At 37.0% G+C, this 20,244-nt stretch overlaps 1 protein-coding gene across 1 annotated transcript in view; it reads left to right on the top strand.

Moving 5' to 3' along the window:
* DNAJC3 (DnaJ heat shock protein family (Hsp40) member C3) overlaps positions 1-20,244 on the top strand; it is a 73,817-nt gene that overhangs the window by 21,178 nt on the left and 32,395 nt on the right. The window contains exons 3-5 of the mRNA XM_063102989.1: positions 3,955-4,079; positions 6,404-6,478; positions 19,720-19,872. Of these exons, the coding sequence (XP_062959059.1) occupies positions 3,955-4,079; positions 6,404-6,478; positions 19,720-19,872 (353 nt within the window). The remainder of the gene's footprint in view (positions 1-3,954; positions 4,080-6,403; positions 6,479-19,719; positions 19,873-20,244) is intronic.

The following is a 20,244-nucleotide window of genomic DNA, read 5'->3' as shown; positions in this document are numbered from 1 at the left end:
AGTAAATGTTTGAGAAGGATCCTTTAGGGTCATGATTTCGTCTGTGGGCAATTTCAGCTGTAGGGTCAGCTTCTCATTTCTTCTGCTAACCTCAAGGAATTGATGATTATCAGTTACCAAGTTAATGGCTAACTGAAATTTCCTGCTTGGTCTTTGTTACCCCAAAGATGGCCATTCTCTAGCCAAGGTACCTTTTGGGATAATGATCTGAATATCCTGGTGAGGTGCCTTTGTTTAAGACTCTTTTCTGTGCTGTCTTAAGACCCCTTGTTTGTCCAAGGCAGGTCTCAGTGTTGGCTGAGGTTTACTTTGCAGGGTTGTTGTTTGTTGCAGTTAATTAGGAGTTTGTTTCCATTACCTTTCATTTGAGTATCTACTGTGGGCCAGGGGCTATGGAGATTCACAAATAAAATCATACATCAATCCAACACTCAAGGAATTTATTTTCTCTGGACTGAGATGTGTATTTAAATAATTGATATCAGTAAGTGGTGATTAAGTGTTAGATACAATAAGAGGTAGATATTACAGTGTTATAGAAATGGAGAGAATGGAATGTTTATTTTCACATGTGTAATCAAATGTCATTTGAGCTGTGCCTCAAAGATTGAGCAGGGGCCGGCCCCGTGGCGCACTCGGGAGAGTGTGGAGCTTGGGTGCGCAGCGGCACTCCCGCCGCGGGTTCGGATCCTCTGTAGGGATGGCCCGTGCGCTCACGGGCTGAGCGCGGTGCGGATGACACCAAGCCAAGGGTTGCGATCCCCTTGCCGGTCACAAAAAAAAGACAAAAAAAAAAAAAAAGATTGAGCAGGATTTGGACATATGAAGATGATGGATGTGTGTGCATGTGTGTGTGCACACGTGTGTGTAAATCAACTCTAGACCTTAAATCATGTTATTTCCAGTACTTATTATTCTTTGGTTAGTGTAAATATGCCATAGAGAACTGTCTTGCCACACAATTAATGTTGGAATCCTGCTGACTACGCCAATTGTAAAGCTCTCAATCCTGTTGGCAAGGCCAGTTGTCTAGCTACAGGACCACACTAGTTGTTGGGCTCTTTTACCTGCCAGTAATCCTGCACCAACTGGGCCAGTTCCTGAGCTAGGGCTGGGTCTGGAACTCACAGACCCCTCAAGCCCGTTCACAGACTGGGTCACCAGACCCCACACACGCCAGGCTGGGTCACCAGACCCCTTACATGCAGCTCTATGAGCTAGGTAACTGCCAAACAGGTCCTTGGAAGCTGTAGGTTGAAAAGCATGGCTGCGCAAAGCAGCGTCCGCCTGAGGCTGTCGCCAGCAAAGGTGGCGGCAACCTGCATGTGCACTAACTCCACCCACCCACACACACAATTTGTTTACTGAACCACCCCCAACTGGCCCTGAGGTGAGGGGAGCCTGATTAAATTATTCTATTTTCCCAACAAGAACTTACGCTTCTTTAAATTAATGAATATAAAAGTAACCCATGTTTATTGTGAAACATTTTGGAATATATGGACAATACAAAGAAGGAAACCCAATTTCTCTGCTCAGATAACTACTGTTGACATGCAGTGAATTGCCTTCTGCTCTTAGGTGCGGTGCTTAAGTTCTAGTAATCTTTAGCTGTCAAATCACTCTATGGTCAATTGTGCTGACCAGACCCATAAAATTTTAATTTATTGCAGATTCAAAATAAAACACAAACCATACCTAAAGATATTCTATATCGAACATGCTCTTACTATAGTTACTCTGTTTCTTACTCTCCTCAAACAAATTACAATGTTTTGTAAGGAATACCCTATGTATAGGCTACTGACTTTGCTGTTGATCGGGAAAGAAATTTCAGTGACACTTAGCTGGGATAATATGGTTTTTTTGTATGTATGTATGTATTTATTTACTTACATACGTACTAATGTACTTACTTAACTTACTTTACTTAACTTACTTTACTTTTACTTTTACTTCACTTCAATTCACTTTAGTTTACTTTACTTCACTTTACTTTTTACTTTACTTTTTTAGATTTAAGAAAAAAAAGTTTGGTTTTCTTTATTGTTAAAATGCCCAATTCTTTTTTCAGAAAAGACTTTTTTTCTGGCTGCCTCATTTTCTTTCTTTTACTTTTTTTTACTGTGGAAAATGTACCTAACAAAAGTTACCATTTTAACCATTTTTAAGTGCACAGTTCAGTGGCTTTAAGTGCGTTCACATTGTTGTGCAAACATTTGTCTCCAGAACTTTTTCATCATCCCAAGCTGAAACTCTGTCCCTTTAAACAATAGTTAACCATTTCTACCACCTGGCAACTACCATTCTACTTTTTGTCTCTATGAATTTGACTATTGTAGGTGTTTCCTATAAGTGGAATCATAAAATATTTGTTCTTTTGTGTCTAGGCTTATTTGACTTAGCGTAGTGTTTTCAGCATTCTTCCGTATTATAGAATGAATCACAATTTCATTCCTTTCTAAGGCTGAATCATATTCCATTGTATGTATATACCACACTTCATTTATCCATTCATCCATTAATGGACATGTGGGCTATTTCCACCTTTGGGCTATTGTGAATAATACTGCTATGAACATGGGTGTACAAATAAATATATGTTTGAACCCTTTTTTCAATTCTTTTGGGTACATATGTGGTATAATTGCTGAATCATTGCAATTCTATGTTTAATTTTTTGAGAAGTCACCTTACTGTTTTCCACAGTGGCTATACCATCTTACATTCCCACCAGCAGTGCACAAGGGCTACAATTTCTCTCTTTACCAACACTCGGTTATTTTCTTTTTGTGTGTGAGTGATAATAGTCATCCTAATGGGTGTGAAGTGGTATCTCAGTGTGGTTTTGATTTGCATTTGCATATTGATTAGTGAAGGTGAGCATCTTTTCATGTGCTTATTGGCCATTTGTACATCTTCTTTCATATTTGATTGTATAGCCTATTCTCTTGTTCTGCTCCACCTTCCCCTGGCAGTACTTCAGGTGGTTTTCAGTGCTGTTAACAACTGTTCAAAACCATAATTTTGAATGATTATGTACTATCCTGTCAAGTATTTCCTATTGTAATATTTTCCAAATGGTAAGACTTTCATGGGTAGAACTTTTAGAGAGTTCTAATTGTAGATCTTTTACGATGGATGGCTGGCTTTGGTCAAGATCAGTTTTAAGATTCTTGATATGTATATATTTCCGAACAGCCTTCTAGAAGGATTGTTCTGCAGCATGAGATTTGCTTCACATCAAATTCACTCCTTCAGGTGCTGAGCCAAGTGGAATTAGCTCAAAAACCTAACTCATCCGTCTATCTGCTTTTCTTCTTTCAAATGTTAACTTCTCTAGTCTCTGTTTCTAGTTTCACTGTCATTTCCGTTCTCCTCCTTTGCCCCTGTGGTTTGTACCATTATTTCCTTCCATTTTAGTTGGAGTGTGTGAGGGAGCAGAGATTGCACATTCAATTTATCTGTTTAATTAGAAGTCTGTAATTTTCTAAAATCCTGTAAATAAATGCATGGTCCACTTTCTTAACCAGTATTTCACTTAGAAAATCTCAGCAAAGACAAAATTGCATACTTATAAGAATTATGAGTTGAATATATAATATTCTAGACCAGGGCTTCACAAAATTTTTTTTCTAAAGTACCAGATAAATATTTTAGGCTTTGCAGCCATACAATCTCATATTTTTCTTATTTTATTTTTTGGCAACTCTTTAAAAATATAAAAAAACATTCTTAACTGAAGTCTCTGGGTTGGATTTGGCTCAAGGGCTATAGCTTGCCAACTCCTACTCTAGATTTTTTTGCAGTGATCTTGCTAGTCACCATGATTCATTTTTGATGAGGAAATACTTTTCTTAATGCCTTTCTTAATAGAATTGCAAACTCTAATACTCTTCAGGTGATTTGGTTTTTTTGAATAGATTACTGAGAACTCATTATTTTAATTTTCAGATGGTGACCCTGATAACTATATTGCTTATTATCGGAGAGCTACTGTCTTTTTAGCTATGGGCAAATCAAAAGCAGCACTTCCTGATTTAACTAAAGTGATTGAATTGAAGATGGATTTCACTGCAGTAAGTGTATCTAACCTTTCTTTCTTTTTAGATGCTTACAAATTGAAGTTTATTTTTAAAACTATTCTTTTGCAATGAGTTGAGTATTTTTTATTTCAATTCCAATGATTTCAGAAGAGATTAGAAAGAGATTTAAAGAATCAGACTCTCACAAACAATGTGATTACTAAAAAGGGGGTGTTTTCATTAAGATGTCATTAATAGGAAAGAGATGATCAATGAGTTTTCTTCAAAACTAGGTTCACTGTGGATAGGAAGGGCCTGCCTTCCTTCCCACCAAGGAGATCCTGAAATCAATGATGACAGGGTTGTCTAGTGATGACTGGGTTACCTGTTACATAGGCAGATTCATCAGAAGCCAAATACACTAAACTTTCTTTAAGAGGGAACTTTAAGGGAACTTGGAAAAGGTCATTTATTTCTTAAAGTCAGGACTGGCATGCTAGGCATAGCTAGAGGATATCAAAGCTACTGTGATGTAGTGTATTGGGGAACAAGAAACTTAAAATCCTTAAAAACAAAGGTATATGTGAAGGAGTTAACAATGGGTGTACTAGGTGGTTTTGTAGAAGCTTGGCATTAATGTTAACTTTGTTGTTTAGAAATACTAATCTGTGTGGAGAATGAAGTATAGGGCAAGTTGTGAGGCTGAGACATGAGTTGATTAAGAAGCTGAATTAAGATGCTGTCAGGTGACTGACAAGTTTCAGTTAAGACTGCAGCAGGAAGAATAAAGAGGGGATAGCTCAATTAAGCAGTGGTTTGTGCTGAGTATACAATGCCAAATTATCAAGGTACTTCCCTGGAACCAACACACAAATTTCAGAGGTGGAGAAAGTTGTAGTCTAATGGAATATTCTGATGATATCTCACTGTAAGGGCTGTGACAGGTGTGCACAGGGGACTTATGGAGTGGGGCAGAGGGGGAGCTTTCAGAGGCAGAACTAATAGAACCATTGATGAGTTAGATGATTTCACAGTTAACTTGTAACCATGTATTATTTATATCCTGTCATATTCCAAAAAGGATTTGTGATAACTAATTAGATACAGGAGTGAATGTTTGATTTGAAATATTACTATTATGTTAAGATGACCTTCCCAAGTGCCAATTTTTTATTTAGTCTGTTACTTAACACAGTTAAATACAACATTTTATAAAGGTTAAGTAGCCCATTTTCCAAGTGTTATGATAGCTTTTATCTAGTTAAAATGGCTTTAATGTAGCTTTTTATGTGTTCTGATGTTTTTAAGAGAGGATTAGGGAAATTTTATATATAGTAAATATAATATGTAAGTTTAAGTGGAATGTCGATATGGTTTCTGTTTTCTGGTAGACATTGGTCATGAGAGAGTTAGTATTCTTGGAAGACATGGGATTAGGCACATTAGAAGAGGAATGTCCAAGATGAAAGGGGAGAAACTGATGCATGTTAAAAGGGAAGAGGAATTGTTATTCTAGTTTTAGTAGAGTAAATATTTGTGTTGAGAGTTAATAAAAAACAAACTAGAGTTTTGATTCATAAAGTTTCAAATTATACAACTTGAAGAAGAATGAGGCTTCTTCAGAAAGTTCATGAATTTATATTATCTTTTAATTCTGTTTTTCACACACTTTTTGAAATATCTGTGTATTGTAGTGGCAAAGAGTTATTATGATGGCAGAAAGTATTTTTAAAAAGTTCACGGTTTTTTAACATATTTACAAGGTTGTGCAATCATCACCACTATTTAGTTTCCAAGACATTTTTATCACCTACAAAAGAAACCCTATACCTATTAGCAGTCATTCCCCATTTCCAACCTCTCCCTTGGCAATCACTTATCATGGATTTGCCCATTTTGGGTATTTCACATAGATGAATTCATACAATATGTGGCCTTTCATGTCTGACTTCTTTCACTGAGCATAATGTTTTCAAGATTTATTCATGTAGTAGCAAGTATCAACATGTCATCCCCTTTTACGGCTGATTAACATTTCGTTGTATGGATATATCATATTTGTTTATTGAGTTATTAGTTGATGGGAATTTGGATTGTTTCCACTTTCTGGCTATTGGTATGAACACACTGTACAGGTTTTTGTGTGACATGTTTTCAGTTTTTGGGGGTAGAGCAAAAAGTATTTTTAAGGAAGCATACTTTAACAGAAATTATACACATTCATTAGTTCTAGGAATTATTCTCAGTGCCAAGTCAAATGAGCACTGGAAAAATATTTATTAAAAACTTCATTAGCTTATTTAGTTTTATTCTTTGTGTTTAAAGAAAATTTAGAAATGTGTAGTACTCAGAACACCCTTCCTTTTTTTTTCCCGTAGGCAAGATTACAGAGAGGTCACTTATTACTCAAACAAGGAAAACTTGACGAAGCAGAAGATGATTTTAAAAAAGTGGTAAGTTAAGTTTAATTTGTACTTGCTCAAAGAAGACATTATTTTGAGAGAATATATTGGACCTTTTTTGGTATGAAGACATTTAATAATTTTATAGCTAAAAGAGAAAATAGTCTGATTTGTGTATGTAAGAATCAGAGTTCTGAATTAATATTTGGTGACTGACATCAAAGAATCGTGTTAACAGTTGGAAGATAAAGTGTACACAATGGATATATAATCCTAACTCAGTTTATGTAGCTCACTTATTCTGCTTTGTCCTCTATAAGAATCAAGAGATGTCAGCTGAGCTATTCTTAAAGTCTTTTAAGTGATTTGGGAAACCCTCCATTTGATTTGAGAGGAATACTGAAACATTCTTAAAAGGAAATTTTGTAGTCATCCATTATGGCTTCTTTACAAAGCATAAAGTGCTTTGGATTTGTTGGGGAATGTTATAGATTATGTGCCATTGAAGGGGATTTATACCAGTACTAAAAAGCGATTTGGAGAGAGACAGCTGATTTCTTTATGCCCTCACTTGATTTGTTTTAAGACCTGCATTTTTGTTTTACATGGATTTGTTTCTGGAGTGGTCTAGAAAAGATATATAACCCATTGCTTATTATTTGCATTTTTTGTAGTTTATCAAAATACTTAGTTAATATGATGATATCCACTATGAAAATAAAACTAAAATTTCTAACATTGTCATAACCCTTGTTACAATACTCAGTCATCTACAGATAGATCTAAAAAACCTTTAGTGTGTTCTTAAAACTGCCCTTGCTTTTGTTATAGGGATTCTTCCAGTAGAATGTGCATCTGCATTACATAATCTTTTATTTTTAATGGAAAAATTCTTATTTAATAATAATATTTATTTTATTATTTATAAAAATAAAATAAAAAATAGGTTATTTTTATTTTAAAATTTTACTGAGATAATTGTAGATTCACATGCAGTCGTAAGAAATAATACAAAAGAGATCCCATGTACCCTTTACCCAGTTTCCCCAATGATAACATCTTGTAAAACTATAGTACAATATTACAAACAGGAATTGACATTGATACAATCTACCAGTCTCTTCAGATTTCTTCAGTTTTACTAGTATTCATTTCTGTGTGTGTGTATTCAGTTCTGTATACTTTATTACATATGTCAGTTCCTGTGTCCATCACCACAGTTAAGACACCAAACAGTTCTATCACCACCAGGATCCCTCCTGTTGCCCTTTTATAGCCACACCCATTTCCTTCTTACCCCATTCTGGCCTCTTATCCATGACTCTTGGCAGCCACTAATTTGTTATTCATTTGTTCAATTTTGATTTTTCTGAAATATTTTATATATATATATATACATGGACTTAAATGTTATATAACCTTCTGTAATTGACTTTTTTTACTCAGCATAATTTTCTGGAGATTTATTCAAATTTTTGCATATATTACCTAGTTTGTTCCTTTTAATTGCTGAGTGTTCTGTAGTATGTATATGACACATTTTATTTATCCATTCATCAGTTGATGGACATTTGAGTTATTTCCGTTTTTTGGCTGTTGCACATAAAGCTTCTGTGAACATTTTTCTAGGGGTTTTGGTGTTAACGTAAATTTTCATTTCCCTGGGATAAATTCCCAGGAGTGCAGTTGCTGGGTTGTATGGTAATTGTATGTTTAGTTTTATAAGAAACCACCAGATTGCTTTCCACAGTGACTATACAATTTTACATTCCTTGCAACCTTGCCGGCACTTGGTATTGTCACTATTTTTAATTTTGGTCATTCTGATAGTTGTGTAGTCTTGTCACATTGTGGTTTTAATTTGCATTTCCCTCATGGCTGATGATGCTGAACATCTTTTCATGTGGTCATTTGCCATCTGTAAATCCTTTTCAGTGAAATTTCTGTTCATGTCAGTTGTCTGTGTTCTAACTGGGTTGTTTGCTTTTGCGCTGCTGTGTTTTGGGTGTTCTTTATATATTTCAGACACTTCATCAGGTATATGGTTTGCAAATATTTTCTCCCAGTCTGCAGATTACCTTTTAATCTTCTTCACAGGGTCTTTTACAGAACAAAAGTCTTCAGTTTTGATGAAGTCCAGTTTATCGATTTTCTTTTTTACTTAGTCTATGGACTGTGCTTTTGGTGTCATGTCTGAGAACTGTTCACCAAGGCCTGTGTTCTAAAGCTTTTCTCCTATGTTCTAAAAGTTTTATTTTATTTTATTTTTTTGGTAGCTGGCCAGTACTGGGATCTGAACCCTTGACCTTGGTGTTAAAACACTAACCAGCCAGCCCTGGTTTTATGTTTCACATTTAAATCTATGATCAATTTTCAGTAAATTTTTGTATAATGTGTGAGATTTAGGTCTAGGTTAATTTGTTTTGCCTTTGTGTATCCCATTACTCCAGCACCATAATTTGAAAAGGCTTTCTTTCCTTCACTGAATTGCTTTTGCATCTTTTTCAAAAATCAGTTGGCTGCACTTGTGCAGGTCTCTTTCCGGGCTTTCTGTTCTGTTTCACTGATCAGTGTGTTGGTACCTTTGCCATTTCCACACACTCCTGATTACTGTAGCTAGACAGTGTTAAAAGAAAAACTTTTGACAATTTAAATTTAGCAGAGTTTATTTGAGTAAAGAACAATTCATGAATTGGGCGATACTCAGAACCAGAAAAGGTTCAGAAAACTGGTATCCACCCTGTGGGCAGTGAGTATAGGTAGAAAATGGAAGTTAGGTACAGAAGCAGCTTGATTGGTTGCAGCTCTGCCTTTGTCTTATTTGGACATCATCTGATTAGTTGGCTTCCTGTGATTGGCTGAAGCTCGGCTACTTATGACTGACTGAATTTGGGCTGTTGTTAAGTTAGGTTTCAGTTTGTTTTATACTAAGTTAGGTTGTAGTTTGTTAAGTAGGAACCCAAAGTATGGATACACTTCAGGCCAATGGCCTTCCGCTTATTTAATTTAACAATAGCAGGACCTAATATTGGGTGAAGTGATTCTTCCCCACTTTTATTCTTCTCTTTCAAGACTGTTTTAGATGCAGTATTTTAGGGCCTGTGCCTTTCCATATAAATTTTAGAATAAACTTGTCTATGTTTACAGGAAAGACTTCGCTGATATTTTAATAGGAATTGCAATATACCTATAATTAATTTGGGGAGAACTGACATCTTTATTATGTTGAGTCTTCCAACTCATGGACATAGTATGTCTCTCCATTTATTTAAGTCTTCTTTTATTTCTTTCATCAGTAATTTATAATTAAGTATACAGATCTCTACATGTTATTTAAAATGTATGCCTATTTTTGGGGGGGGGGAATGCTGTTGTTTTTAATTCCAGTTTTTGAATGGAGTGATCTTTTCATGATTATTTCATCAGGAAAGTACTCAACTTGTACTTAATTTTTTTTGGTGGCTAGCTGGTGTTATCAGCACCGTGATCTATCCAGTGAGTTAACTGGCCAGCCCTCAACTTGTACTTAAACCTATGAGGAATAATGCAGATGGACATAAAGATGGGAAACCAACCTAAATCTTAAAACTGCAAAAGCCATTCTTAAAATTTATGCTAACAACAATTTTGTATGTGTGTAAGAATAATTGTAATTAGATTGGATTTGGTTTTAGAGAAGAATTCATGTATTTCATAAGTATTTTATAAATTTTATTTGAAGTCAACTTAGGTTACCCAAAATACTTAGTTTGCCCAAATTCATTATTATGGGACTTAAAATTCAGATTAATAATTGGAAAATCCACATGTATACCCTTTGTTTGATCAATGCTGCCCAAGAGATATAAGTGGTAGAGAGGGAAACAGAGTCATGAAATAAGAGTATTAAAAAAAAAAAACTTACTTAACATATATAAAATTGATTAAATTTTAAGCATTTAGTAGCAAGGATATGGAGAAATGGGAACTCATACATTGTTGGCGGGAATGTAGATTGCCTTTTCTATTTCTGTGAAGAAAGTCATTGGTATTTTGATAGGGATTGCATTAAGTCTATAGATTGCTTTGGGTAGTATAGTCATTTTGATAATATTAATTCTTCCAGTCCAGGCACATGGGATATCATTTCATTTTTTTGGGTCTTCTACAAGTTCTTTCATCCGTGTTTTATAGTTTTCCTTGTAGAGATTTTTCACCACTTTGGTTAAATTTATTCCTAAGCATTTTATTTTATTTTTTGTAGCTATTATAAATGGGATTGCTTTCTTGATTTCTTTTTCTACTAGTTCATTATTGGTGTGTAGAAATGCTACTTATTTTTCTATGTTGATTTTGTACCCTGCAACTTTACTGAATTCCTTTATGAGTTCTAAGAGTTTTTTGGTGGAGCTTTTAGGGTTTTCTATGTATAAGATATGTCATCTGAAGCAGGAACAGTTTGACTTCCTCCTTTCCAATTTGGATGCCCTTTATTTCTTTCTCTTCCCTAATTGCTTGGGCTAGACTTCCAGTACTATGTTGAATAAGAGTGGTGAGAGTGGTCATCCTTGTCGTATTCCAGTTCTTAGAGGAAAGACTTTCAGCTTTTTCCCTGTTCAGTATCATGTTGGTGTGTGTTTGTCATATATGGCATTTATTGTGTTGAGGTATGTTCTTTTTATACCTAATTTCTTGAGAGCTTTTATCATGAAGGGATGTTGATGAGATTTATCACATTTATTTATTTGTATATGTTCAAGTACACTTGCACCTGGGATAAATCCCACTTGATCATAGTATATGAGCATTTTAATGTGCTGCTGGATTCAGTTTGCTAGTATTTTTTTGAAAATTTTTGCATCTGTTGTTCATCAGAGATACTGGCCTGTAGTTTTCCTTTTTTGTTATGTTCTTGACTGGTTTTAATATCAGGGTAATGCTGGCCTTGTAGAATGAGTTTGGATGAATACCTTTCTCTTCAGTTTTCTAGAAGAATTTGAGAAAATTAGTATTAATTTTTTTAAATGTTAGGCGGAATTCAACAGTGAAGCCATTAGGTCTTGGGCTTTTTGTTGATAGGAGGCTTTTAATTACTGATTCAATCTCCTGACTCATTATTGTTCTGTTCAGATTTTCTATTTCTTTCTGATTCAGTCTTGGTAGTTTGTATGTGTCTAGGAATTTATCCATTTCTTCTAGGTTATTCAATTCACTGGCATATAATTGTTCACAGTATTCTCTTATAATCCCTTATATTTTTGTGATATGAGTTGTAATGTTTTCTCTTTGCATTTCTGACTCTATTTATTCGAGCCTTCTCTCTTTCTTTCTTAGTGTAGATAAAGGTGTTAATTTTGTCTGTCTTTTCAAAAAACCAACTCGTAGTTTCTTTGATCTTTTCTCTTGTTATTTTATATTGTATTTAGTCTCTATTTCATATATTTCTTCTCTCACCTTTATTATTTTCTCTCTTCTCCTAACTCTGAACTTAGGTGTAGTACCTGGGTCTGCAGGTTGGGCCTGGAGCCTGGATCCACTGGGAAGACCTGTTGATTGGGTCTGCAGACTGAATCAATTGAATGTCTAGTTGATTCAGTCTGGAGTCTGAATCTGCAGGCGCTAGTCTAAGGTCTGGGTCCACAGGGACTAACGTGGGGCTGGGTTGGGCTTGGAGCCTAAGTCTGCAGGGTGATCTTGGAGCACAGTTCATGGGCACCAGCCTACCACTGGGGTCTACTGGAGTGGGCCTGAATCTTGGGTCTGGTGGAACAGGCCTGGACCCTGGGTTCACTAGAGCCTGGGCCACAGAAACTGTGCCTAATGCTAGGGCAGGAGTGGGGTTTGTATCAATGGGGGCAGTCTGTTTGGTCTCAAGTGCAGTTTAAATCCAGTATTTCTTTTTTAATTTTCTGTCTAGATGATCTGTCTGATGCTGAGAGTTGGGTGTTTAAGTCCACAACTATTATTGTATTTTAGTTTATCTCTCCCTTCAGATCTAATATTTGCCTTGAATATCTGGGTGCTCTGGTGTTGGGTGTATAGATGTTTACAGTTGTTATATCCTCTTGCTGAATTGATCCCTTTAATATTATATAATGAACTTCTTTGTTTCTTTTTATAGTTTTTGACTTAAAGTCTGCTTTATTGGATATAAGTATAGCTACTCCTGCTCACTTTTGGTTTCTATTTGTGTGGAATATCTTTCTCCACTCTTTCCATTTTAGCCTATTTGTGTCTTTAATAGATAAAGAGAGTTTCTTGTAGGCAGCATATAGTTGGGTCTTGTTTATTAATCCATTTAGCCAGTCCCTGTCTTTTAGTTGGAAAATTTAATCTTTATATTCCAGGTTATTATTGATAGGTGAGGACTTACACCTGTCATTTTATTAATTGTTTTCTGGTTGTTTGGTATATACTCTTTGTCCTTTCTTCCTCTCTTATTGTTTCATTGTGGTTTGGTGGCTTTTCTCTGGTGATGTTTGATTTCTTTCATTTTCTCACTTGTTTATCTGCTCTACTAGAGGCTTTATACTTTTGTGTGTTATCATGTGTAGTTATTATGATTTTGCTTTCAGATACAGGAATCCCTTGAGCATTTCTTGTAAGGCCAGTTTAGTGGTGATGAATTCTCTCAGCCTCTCAGCTTTTGCTTATGTGGTGAAGACTTTTTTCTCCTTTATTTCTGAACAATTGTTTTGCTGGATATAGTACTCTTGGCTGACAGTGTTTTTTCTCTTAGCACTTTGAGCATATTATCTCATTTCTCCTGGCCTATAAGGTTTCTGCTGAAACATATGCTGTAAGTCTAATGGGGATTCCCTTACATGTGACTTTATGATTTTCTCTTGCTGTTTTTAGTATTCTCTTTGTCTTTGACTTTTGAAAATTTGATTACAATGTGCCTTAGCAAGGACCTTTTTAGGTTGAATCTGTTAAGGCTCAGGGGACCTCTGAGCTTTCTGGATCTGAATGTCCATATGTCTCTCAAGACTTAGAAATTTTTCAGCTATTATTTCATTAAATAGGTTTTCTATGCCTTGTTTCATCTTTTCTCATTCTGGGGTTCTGATAATGTGAACATTTGTTACATTAAGGGTATCCCCTACATCCCATAGGCTTTTTTCACTCCTTTATTCTTCTTTCTTTCTTTTTTTCCTCTGACTTGGTAACTTCAAATGACCTATCTTCAAGTTCAGAGATTCTTTTTTTCTGCTTGCTCTATGCTGCTGTTGAAGGTCTGTATTGTATTTTTCATTTCATTTATTGAATTCTTCAGCTGCAGAATTTCTGTTTGATTCTTTTTTATGATACCTATAACTTTGTTAGATTTCTTGTTTATATCATGAATTGTTTTCCTGATTTCATTGAATTGTTTATCTGTATTCTTTTGTATCTTGCAGAGTTTCCTGAAGATCATTTGTTTGAATTTCTTTTCTGGCAATTTGTAGATTTGCTTGTCTTTGGGGTCTGTTACCAAAGAGTTATTTTGTTGCTTTGGTATTATATATCCTTGCTTTTTCATGTTTCTTGTGTCTATGCATCTGGTAGAACACTCATCCCTTCCACACTTTAGAGAGGCTTTTGTATAGAAAAATAGGTGGGTCTTAATGTGCTGGTTGGGAAAGGTGTGTTGATTGTTTCTGAATAGATGTAGTGGTTTGCTCTCCATGAAGCTTCTTCAGTTGTGATCAAAATCAGTGATAACTTTTTGTGCTTCAGTGATGTCGGCTATAGTAGTTTGTGGCAGTGGTGGTGGCGGCGTAGATTAAGGTCTTCAGTGACAAAGGCTTTTGGGATCCTCCTATTCTTATGTTCACCCCAGTGTGGAGACATAGACAAGAGGATCTCTCTTGGTGTTGGGTCTGGCACAACCTACAGGCAGCTGCGGTGGTGGTGGATTTCAGTTGCAGGTGCTTGGAGCAACTGTGGAGAAGGGAACCTAGACTTAGGATCTCACAAACCCGTTGTTGCACTTGGGTCTTGGGGTGCAGATTCATACTCTGTGGCAGGGTTGTATGTAGATTGCCCACAGAGCCAGGATCTGTGACTCTGAGGCACCCCCTAGTAGCTTGCACCCAGGGGGCTGGGTTGTAGTTTTGAGTCTGACCCTGGGGTGCAGGGCATTACACTGGAGGTTTGGGCCCATGGAACAGGGTACGGCTGTAATTTAGCAATCATAGCCAGTAGGGCTCAGTGGTCACTCAGGTCCCAGGGGATGAGGCACTGTGTAGTGATGACTCTAGATCCTGGGATAGTGGGACTTGGTAGTATCCCAGACTCTGTGAGACAAGGTGCAGTGGCAGCGATGATCCCAAAATGGCAGAGTACAGCTGTCTTTTGATCCTTGGGGGGCAGCGAGCCATAAAGCATTTATTCCACTCCCTGGGAAGTAGGGTGTCTCGGCAGCTCAGACTCTAGAGAGCTAGTCTAGCTCCAGGAAAGCAGGGCACTAGAGTTGTTTGGTCTGTAGGGTGGGGTATTTCAGTTCAGCTACTGCTGTTTTCCTGGGATGTGGGGTACTGCATCAGCTCAGCTCTGGAATGCATAACTGCTGAGGCACTGATTCCTCAGGAGGTGCTGCACTGCTTCAGCTCAGGCCCAAAGTGTGCCCTGGGCAGCCCAGAAACCATTTCCCTGAGACTCACGGTACCACTTCAGCCTGAGTACTGGGGTGTGTGATTGCACTGTTTTCTGGGAGGCAGGGCACTGCTCCACCTTAGGCACTGGGGAGGTGTGACTGCTTTGTGTGGCCAAGGCACCATCCTGGAGGGATTGCTTCAACTCTGGCATTGAGGGGCAGGGAGAACCAGTGACTGGGAGGTGTATATGGAGCAGCTTTGCCAAGGCAGTTTCCTTGGAAGGCAGCACACAGCTTTAGCTCCAGCCTGAGGGTACAGGGTACAGCCATGACTGGCAGAGGTAGTTGGAGCAGTTCCACTGCCACTTAGCCCCAAGGGGTGGGGTGTAGCAGCAGCTCGCAGCTTGGCTTGTGAGTGCTGGGCCACTGGGCCAGGAGCGGTTTGCTCGTAGTTTAGCCTCTTGGATGGAAGGGTGCCATGGCCACTCACACCTGGGGCAAGACACACTCCAGAAGTAGTTCCAGTTCCAAGATTGTGTAGTGCAGTAGCCACGTGGGGGTGGAGCACAGTGTTGGTGCTTTTGCTGGGGGGAGCACAGCTGTGTGGACACTGTACTTAGCTGTGTGGGCTTAGTGCCTGTGAGGACTGCTGGGGTCCCCAGTGGTGAAGACTGTAGGTGTTCAAGGTGTTGATGAGGGCTGCTGGGATCTTCTTGCTCACCTTTTTCCCCACAGGGAGAAGTTCTTCCTGGTTCCCAACTGATCCTGGCTGGGGGATGTCATGGTGGAGGCTGTTCTCTGTGTGGCTGTCCTGAGTTTCTGTGCTCACTGGAGTTTGTTACTCCTTTGATGTACTTGGCATTCTGTTAGTTATTTTTGTCAAAACATAGTTGTTTGTTTGTTTTGGCTGACTTTGTCATGGGGATGAGTGCTAAGGTCTTCTAGTCAGCCATCTTGCTGACATCCCACTTATCTGTACTATTGTTTTTTAAAAATAGATTCTTTCTGGGTTTTTTCCCCCATTAAAATTAGTGTTATTTTTATATAGTTCCCTTAACAAAGACTGCAAAAAGAATGTGTGAAGGCAAATTCTAGAAATCACTGGAGGATATTGTATATATCTAAAGTATTACTTATTTTTCTGTATGTAATCAAATGATACCAAATGAAAAATTTTAATTTGTGCTACTTACTCTCAAAACCACAATTAAATGTAATAGCATTAGAAATATTAATTCCTTGAGCAACAAGCATATTAATTCCTTGAGCAACAGGCAGTTCAGTGAATGTATTTTATACCAAAGTCTAAGTTTATTTTGACCTCGGAGGAGTTGAATTAAGGTTTTATTATTCTAGGGCCTTAATTTCTGTGACATTAATAGAATATACCCAGTTTAAGTTGGCTAATGAATAACACAATGGGAAATAAATAGAACATCTTTTTAAAGTGCATATTACATCTTTGGCATTCTGTCCTCATTTCAAATTTATACATTGAGGAAATATCCCAAAAGGAGTTTGAAATTTTCATTAGCACTTTTTGGAGTACTTGCTATGTTTTTTATTTTTATTTTTATTTTTTGCTGGTTGGTATGGGGTTGAACCCAGACCTTGGTGTTATCAGCACCGTGCTGTAGCCAACTGAGCTAACAGGATACTTGCTATGTATTACACAGAGTACCTTTTTGATCTTTCAATGACTGCTCTACAGGGTGTAGGTATTATTCCCCTTTATAGCAAAAAAAAAAAAAAAAAAAAAGAAAAGAAAAAAAAGAAAATGCTGAAAACATGGATAATAAGTGATTAAGTTAGGTTTAAAGCTTAACTAATTTGTTAATCTTTTTATTTAGACTTTATTTTAAAACATTAATAATACAAAATCTGTTTAGAAATATTCATAACTTTGCCCCAGAGAAATGGTAACACTTCCATACTATGTTACTTCTGGCTTGTATTTTCTGAAGATCCTCTGTATTATCGGTTGCTACATAACAAATTATCCAAAGTTAGCAGCTTAAAGCAATACACATTCATATTATCTCACATTTTATAGGATTAGGCATCTTGGCATGCCTTAACTGAGTTCTCTGCTTCAGGGTCTGCTCCAAGGTCACAGGCTACATTCAAGGTGTTGGATAGGGCTTGGCCAGTGAAGGATCTGCCCATAAACTCATTTGGTTGTTTGCAGGATTCAGTTCCTTTTGGACTGTTAGACTGTTGGCTTCTCTTGGTTACTTCTCACATGGACCTCTTCATAAAGCATGTCATGAAGCAGCTTAACTTCATCAGAGCGAGTAAGTGATAGGGTGAGAGCGAGTGGTAGCAAGATAGAAGTCACAGTAACCTAATCAAGGAAGTGACATCCTATCATTCTGTCATACTGTTTGTTAAAAGGAGTTACCAGGTCCAGTCCATACTCTAGGAGAGAGGATTACAGAACAGCATGAATACCAGCATGTAGGCATCACTGGGGGCCATTTTGGAAGGCTGCCTACCACAACTGCCAGCCCACTGTTCCGTATTTGAGGTGCCAGGAGTAGAGGTGCAGTTATAGAAGAGGGCAGGTCACCTCTTTCAACATGCCCCCATCTCATAGCTGTTACAAGTTTTTGTCCAGAAGCTCATGACCAGCATAAATGGTGAGAACTAAGAAATAAAATTATGTCATAGTAAGGGGTTTGGCTGAGAGAGTCAGAAATGTGAAAGTCATAGGAAGAAAAGAGATGTCAAGAAATATGAAAAAAGGAGTGAAGGAATTATCAGCAGGAGCCATTCTCCATATGCAAATATCTTGGAAAGTTGAGGGATGATTGGGAGGAGTCAGTGGATTCATGGTAATAGTAAAAATTTTCATCTCAGTTAACTCTCTGTGTATTCTTCAGGGTTCTGAGCAAATCCTTACTTTGTTTCTATAACTCCTTTCTTACCTCCTTGGAAGAATCCTCTCCCTCTTTTCCCCATCTCCCTCCTGGCCCCAAAGATGCCCAGATGACCTGAGCTCACTCATTCTTTCCCATTCCCATTTTCTGAGCACTGAATAAGTCTGAGCCCTCCATCCTCAACTTTGAGATTTACAGCTTCTCTCCTGAACTTCCAACAGAAAAATTGTGTGGAAGAGACTAGACTCCAAAGTTTGGGAGAAAAAAGATGAAGATTTCACTGAGAAGAGGCAGTTTCTGATAGATTCTATCCAAAAGGGCCAGTAGTGTACATATAGGAAACAAGTTAACTATAAACTTTTACTCAGAGCAAAGTGACAGCGCACACACATTTATACTCTCTCTAGTGTGCTCTATCAGAAGTACTCAAGACCACCCCCAGGATGACAAAACATAGACAAGCATGCCATGGATCTGAAGGAACATCCTTAAACTGGATGATTCAGTCATCCAGGGAAAATCCTCCCCCACAGCGAGCAGAGGTTACCAATTCCTAGTTATGTGTGAATACTTTGAGTCCTATCCTTCAAAAGTCAAGAGTTAAAACAGATAAAACAGAATACTTAAAATAGCTTTAAAAACAAAATGGAAAAGTATAGAGCCTTATCAAGAAATAATATTATTAAAGTTTCTCATTTGGAGTGATCTATCCCACCAGATGGGTAGTGGGAGTGTTTTTAAAAATGAATCTACTCTGATAACACTACGGTCCAGGGTTCGATCCTGGTACCAGTCAGCCACAAAAAAATAAATATATGATTGGCCCATTGAGGGAGAGAGATTTCTAAAAATAACCTTCCCTTTCCTGTACCTCACCCAAAATTGGAATCTATGAAGTACAGTCCCATGTAGGTAAGAATACTAGATTTCAAGAATTGTTACATATGATTATAGTCTTTAAAAAGCTCCCCACCACAAAATAAAATCAGTGGCTTTTAAATATAGGCACCTGATTTTTCTGACATATTCAGCTTAAGATTTTCCATCTGGAGGAAGAAGTTAAGAATCCATGTGTGCAAGGGTGAGGTTGGTAGTGGAGGTGAACTATAAGCAAACACAGGGGATCTTATGGAAATGATGATGGTTGCACAACTTGGTAAATTTAATAAAAACCATAGAAATGTACAACTCAAAAGGAGTGAATTTTATGGTATATAAATTGTACCTTCATAAAGTTATTTTTGAAAGAGGCAATGTGTAAACCTGTTAAAACCATGTCATGAGCCTTTTAATAAGATATTACTCTCTTTTATTTCCTTGTAAATTCTTCCTTTCTTATTTTGCACATTGATCCTGTGATATCAAATCTTTTTCTGTCCTATCACTTTTCTTAAAAAGCTGCCCTCTTCCTCAGTTTCTCTCTGTTTTTCATTATTTTGGTAAAATTATTTTATATGAAAATAAATGTTTAGGAGATATAACTAGAAGGCAAAATAAATAAATCTCAAATTAATTTATTCTGCAGAGCTATATATATGAAAGTAAGAAAGGAGCTTTTTTTACTCTGTTCTTTTCTACCTTTCACATTCCTAAATATATTTACTTCCTGGTAACTTTGCAGGGACCCATTTAGAGTCTAGATCTGCTGCTATTTCTTGTGGACCGTATCACTGGAAGTAAAGATGCTTCCCATGGTGAAGCAAGTAATTGGACAAGTCAGTTTATCCAGTGTCTCTTTATCCTTTCCCCTCATTGAACTTAAGTATTTGGAATGGTCAGATCTTTGTGTATATTATAAATATTAAAGTTAAGAGATTAAGAACCTTGCTTAATTTAATTTCTTATTATTCCGATAGCTCAGATCTAATCCAAGTGAAAATGAAGAAAAAGAAGCCCAGGCCCAACTTATAAAATCTGATGAAATGCAACGATTGCATTCACAAGCCCTTACTGCTTTTGAAAGCGCAGATTATGCTGCTGCTATAACCTTCCTTGATAAGATTTTAGAGGTAAGTTTCTTAGATACAGCAGCTGACAAGTCTAACAGATACTACTTTTTGCTGTAAGGTATGTTTATATACTTTGACACGTTACATACCACAGTAAACCTAGACAGGATAAAATCAGATTGGCCCTTGTGCTTTCAGTTCTTAAGTGAAAAATCGTGTTTATATAGAACAAAATTTGGAACATAAGTTTTTCAGTAAATGTACTGAGTGAGAGGTACACGTATTTTTATGCATTGCTTGCTTTGCTAGTTTGATTTGATTTTGTATTTTTTGGAAGGAAGAAAACTCTAGAGGTTAGATAATGGGGTAAAAGATGAAAGAACTGGTTGAAGAAAAAGGGAAAATGATGTTTGGGAAGAAAGAGGATTGTTT

This window comes from Cynocephalus volans, chromosome 7, assembly GCF_027409185.1.
Source record: "Cynocephalus volans isolate mCynVol1 chromosome 7, mCynVol1.pri, whole genome shotgun sequence".
In the NCBI taxonomy this organism is placed as follows: domain Eukaryota; kingdom Metazoa; phylum Chordata; class Mammalia; order Dermoptera; family Cynocephalidae; genus Cynocephalus; species Cynocephalus volans.
This window is presented reverse-complemented; position numbering and strand designations above follow the sequence as displayed.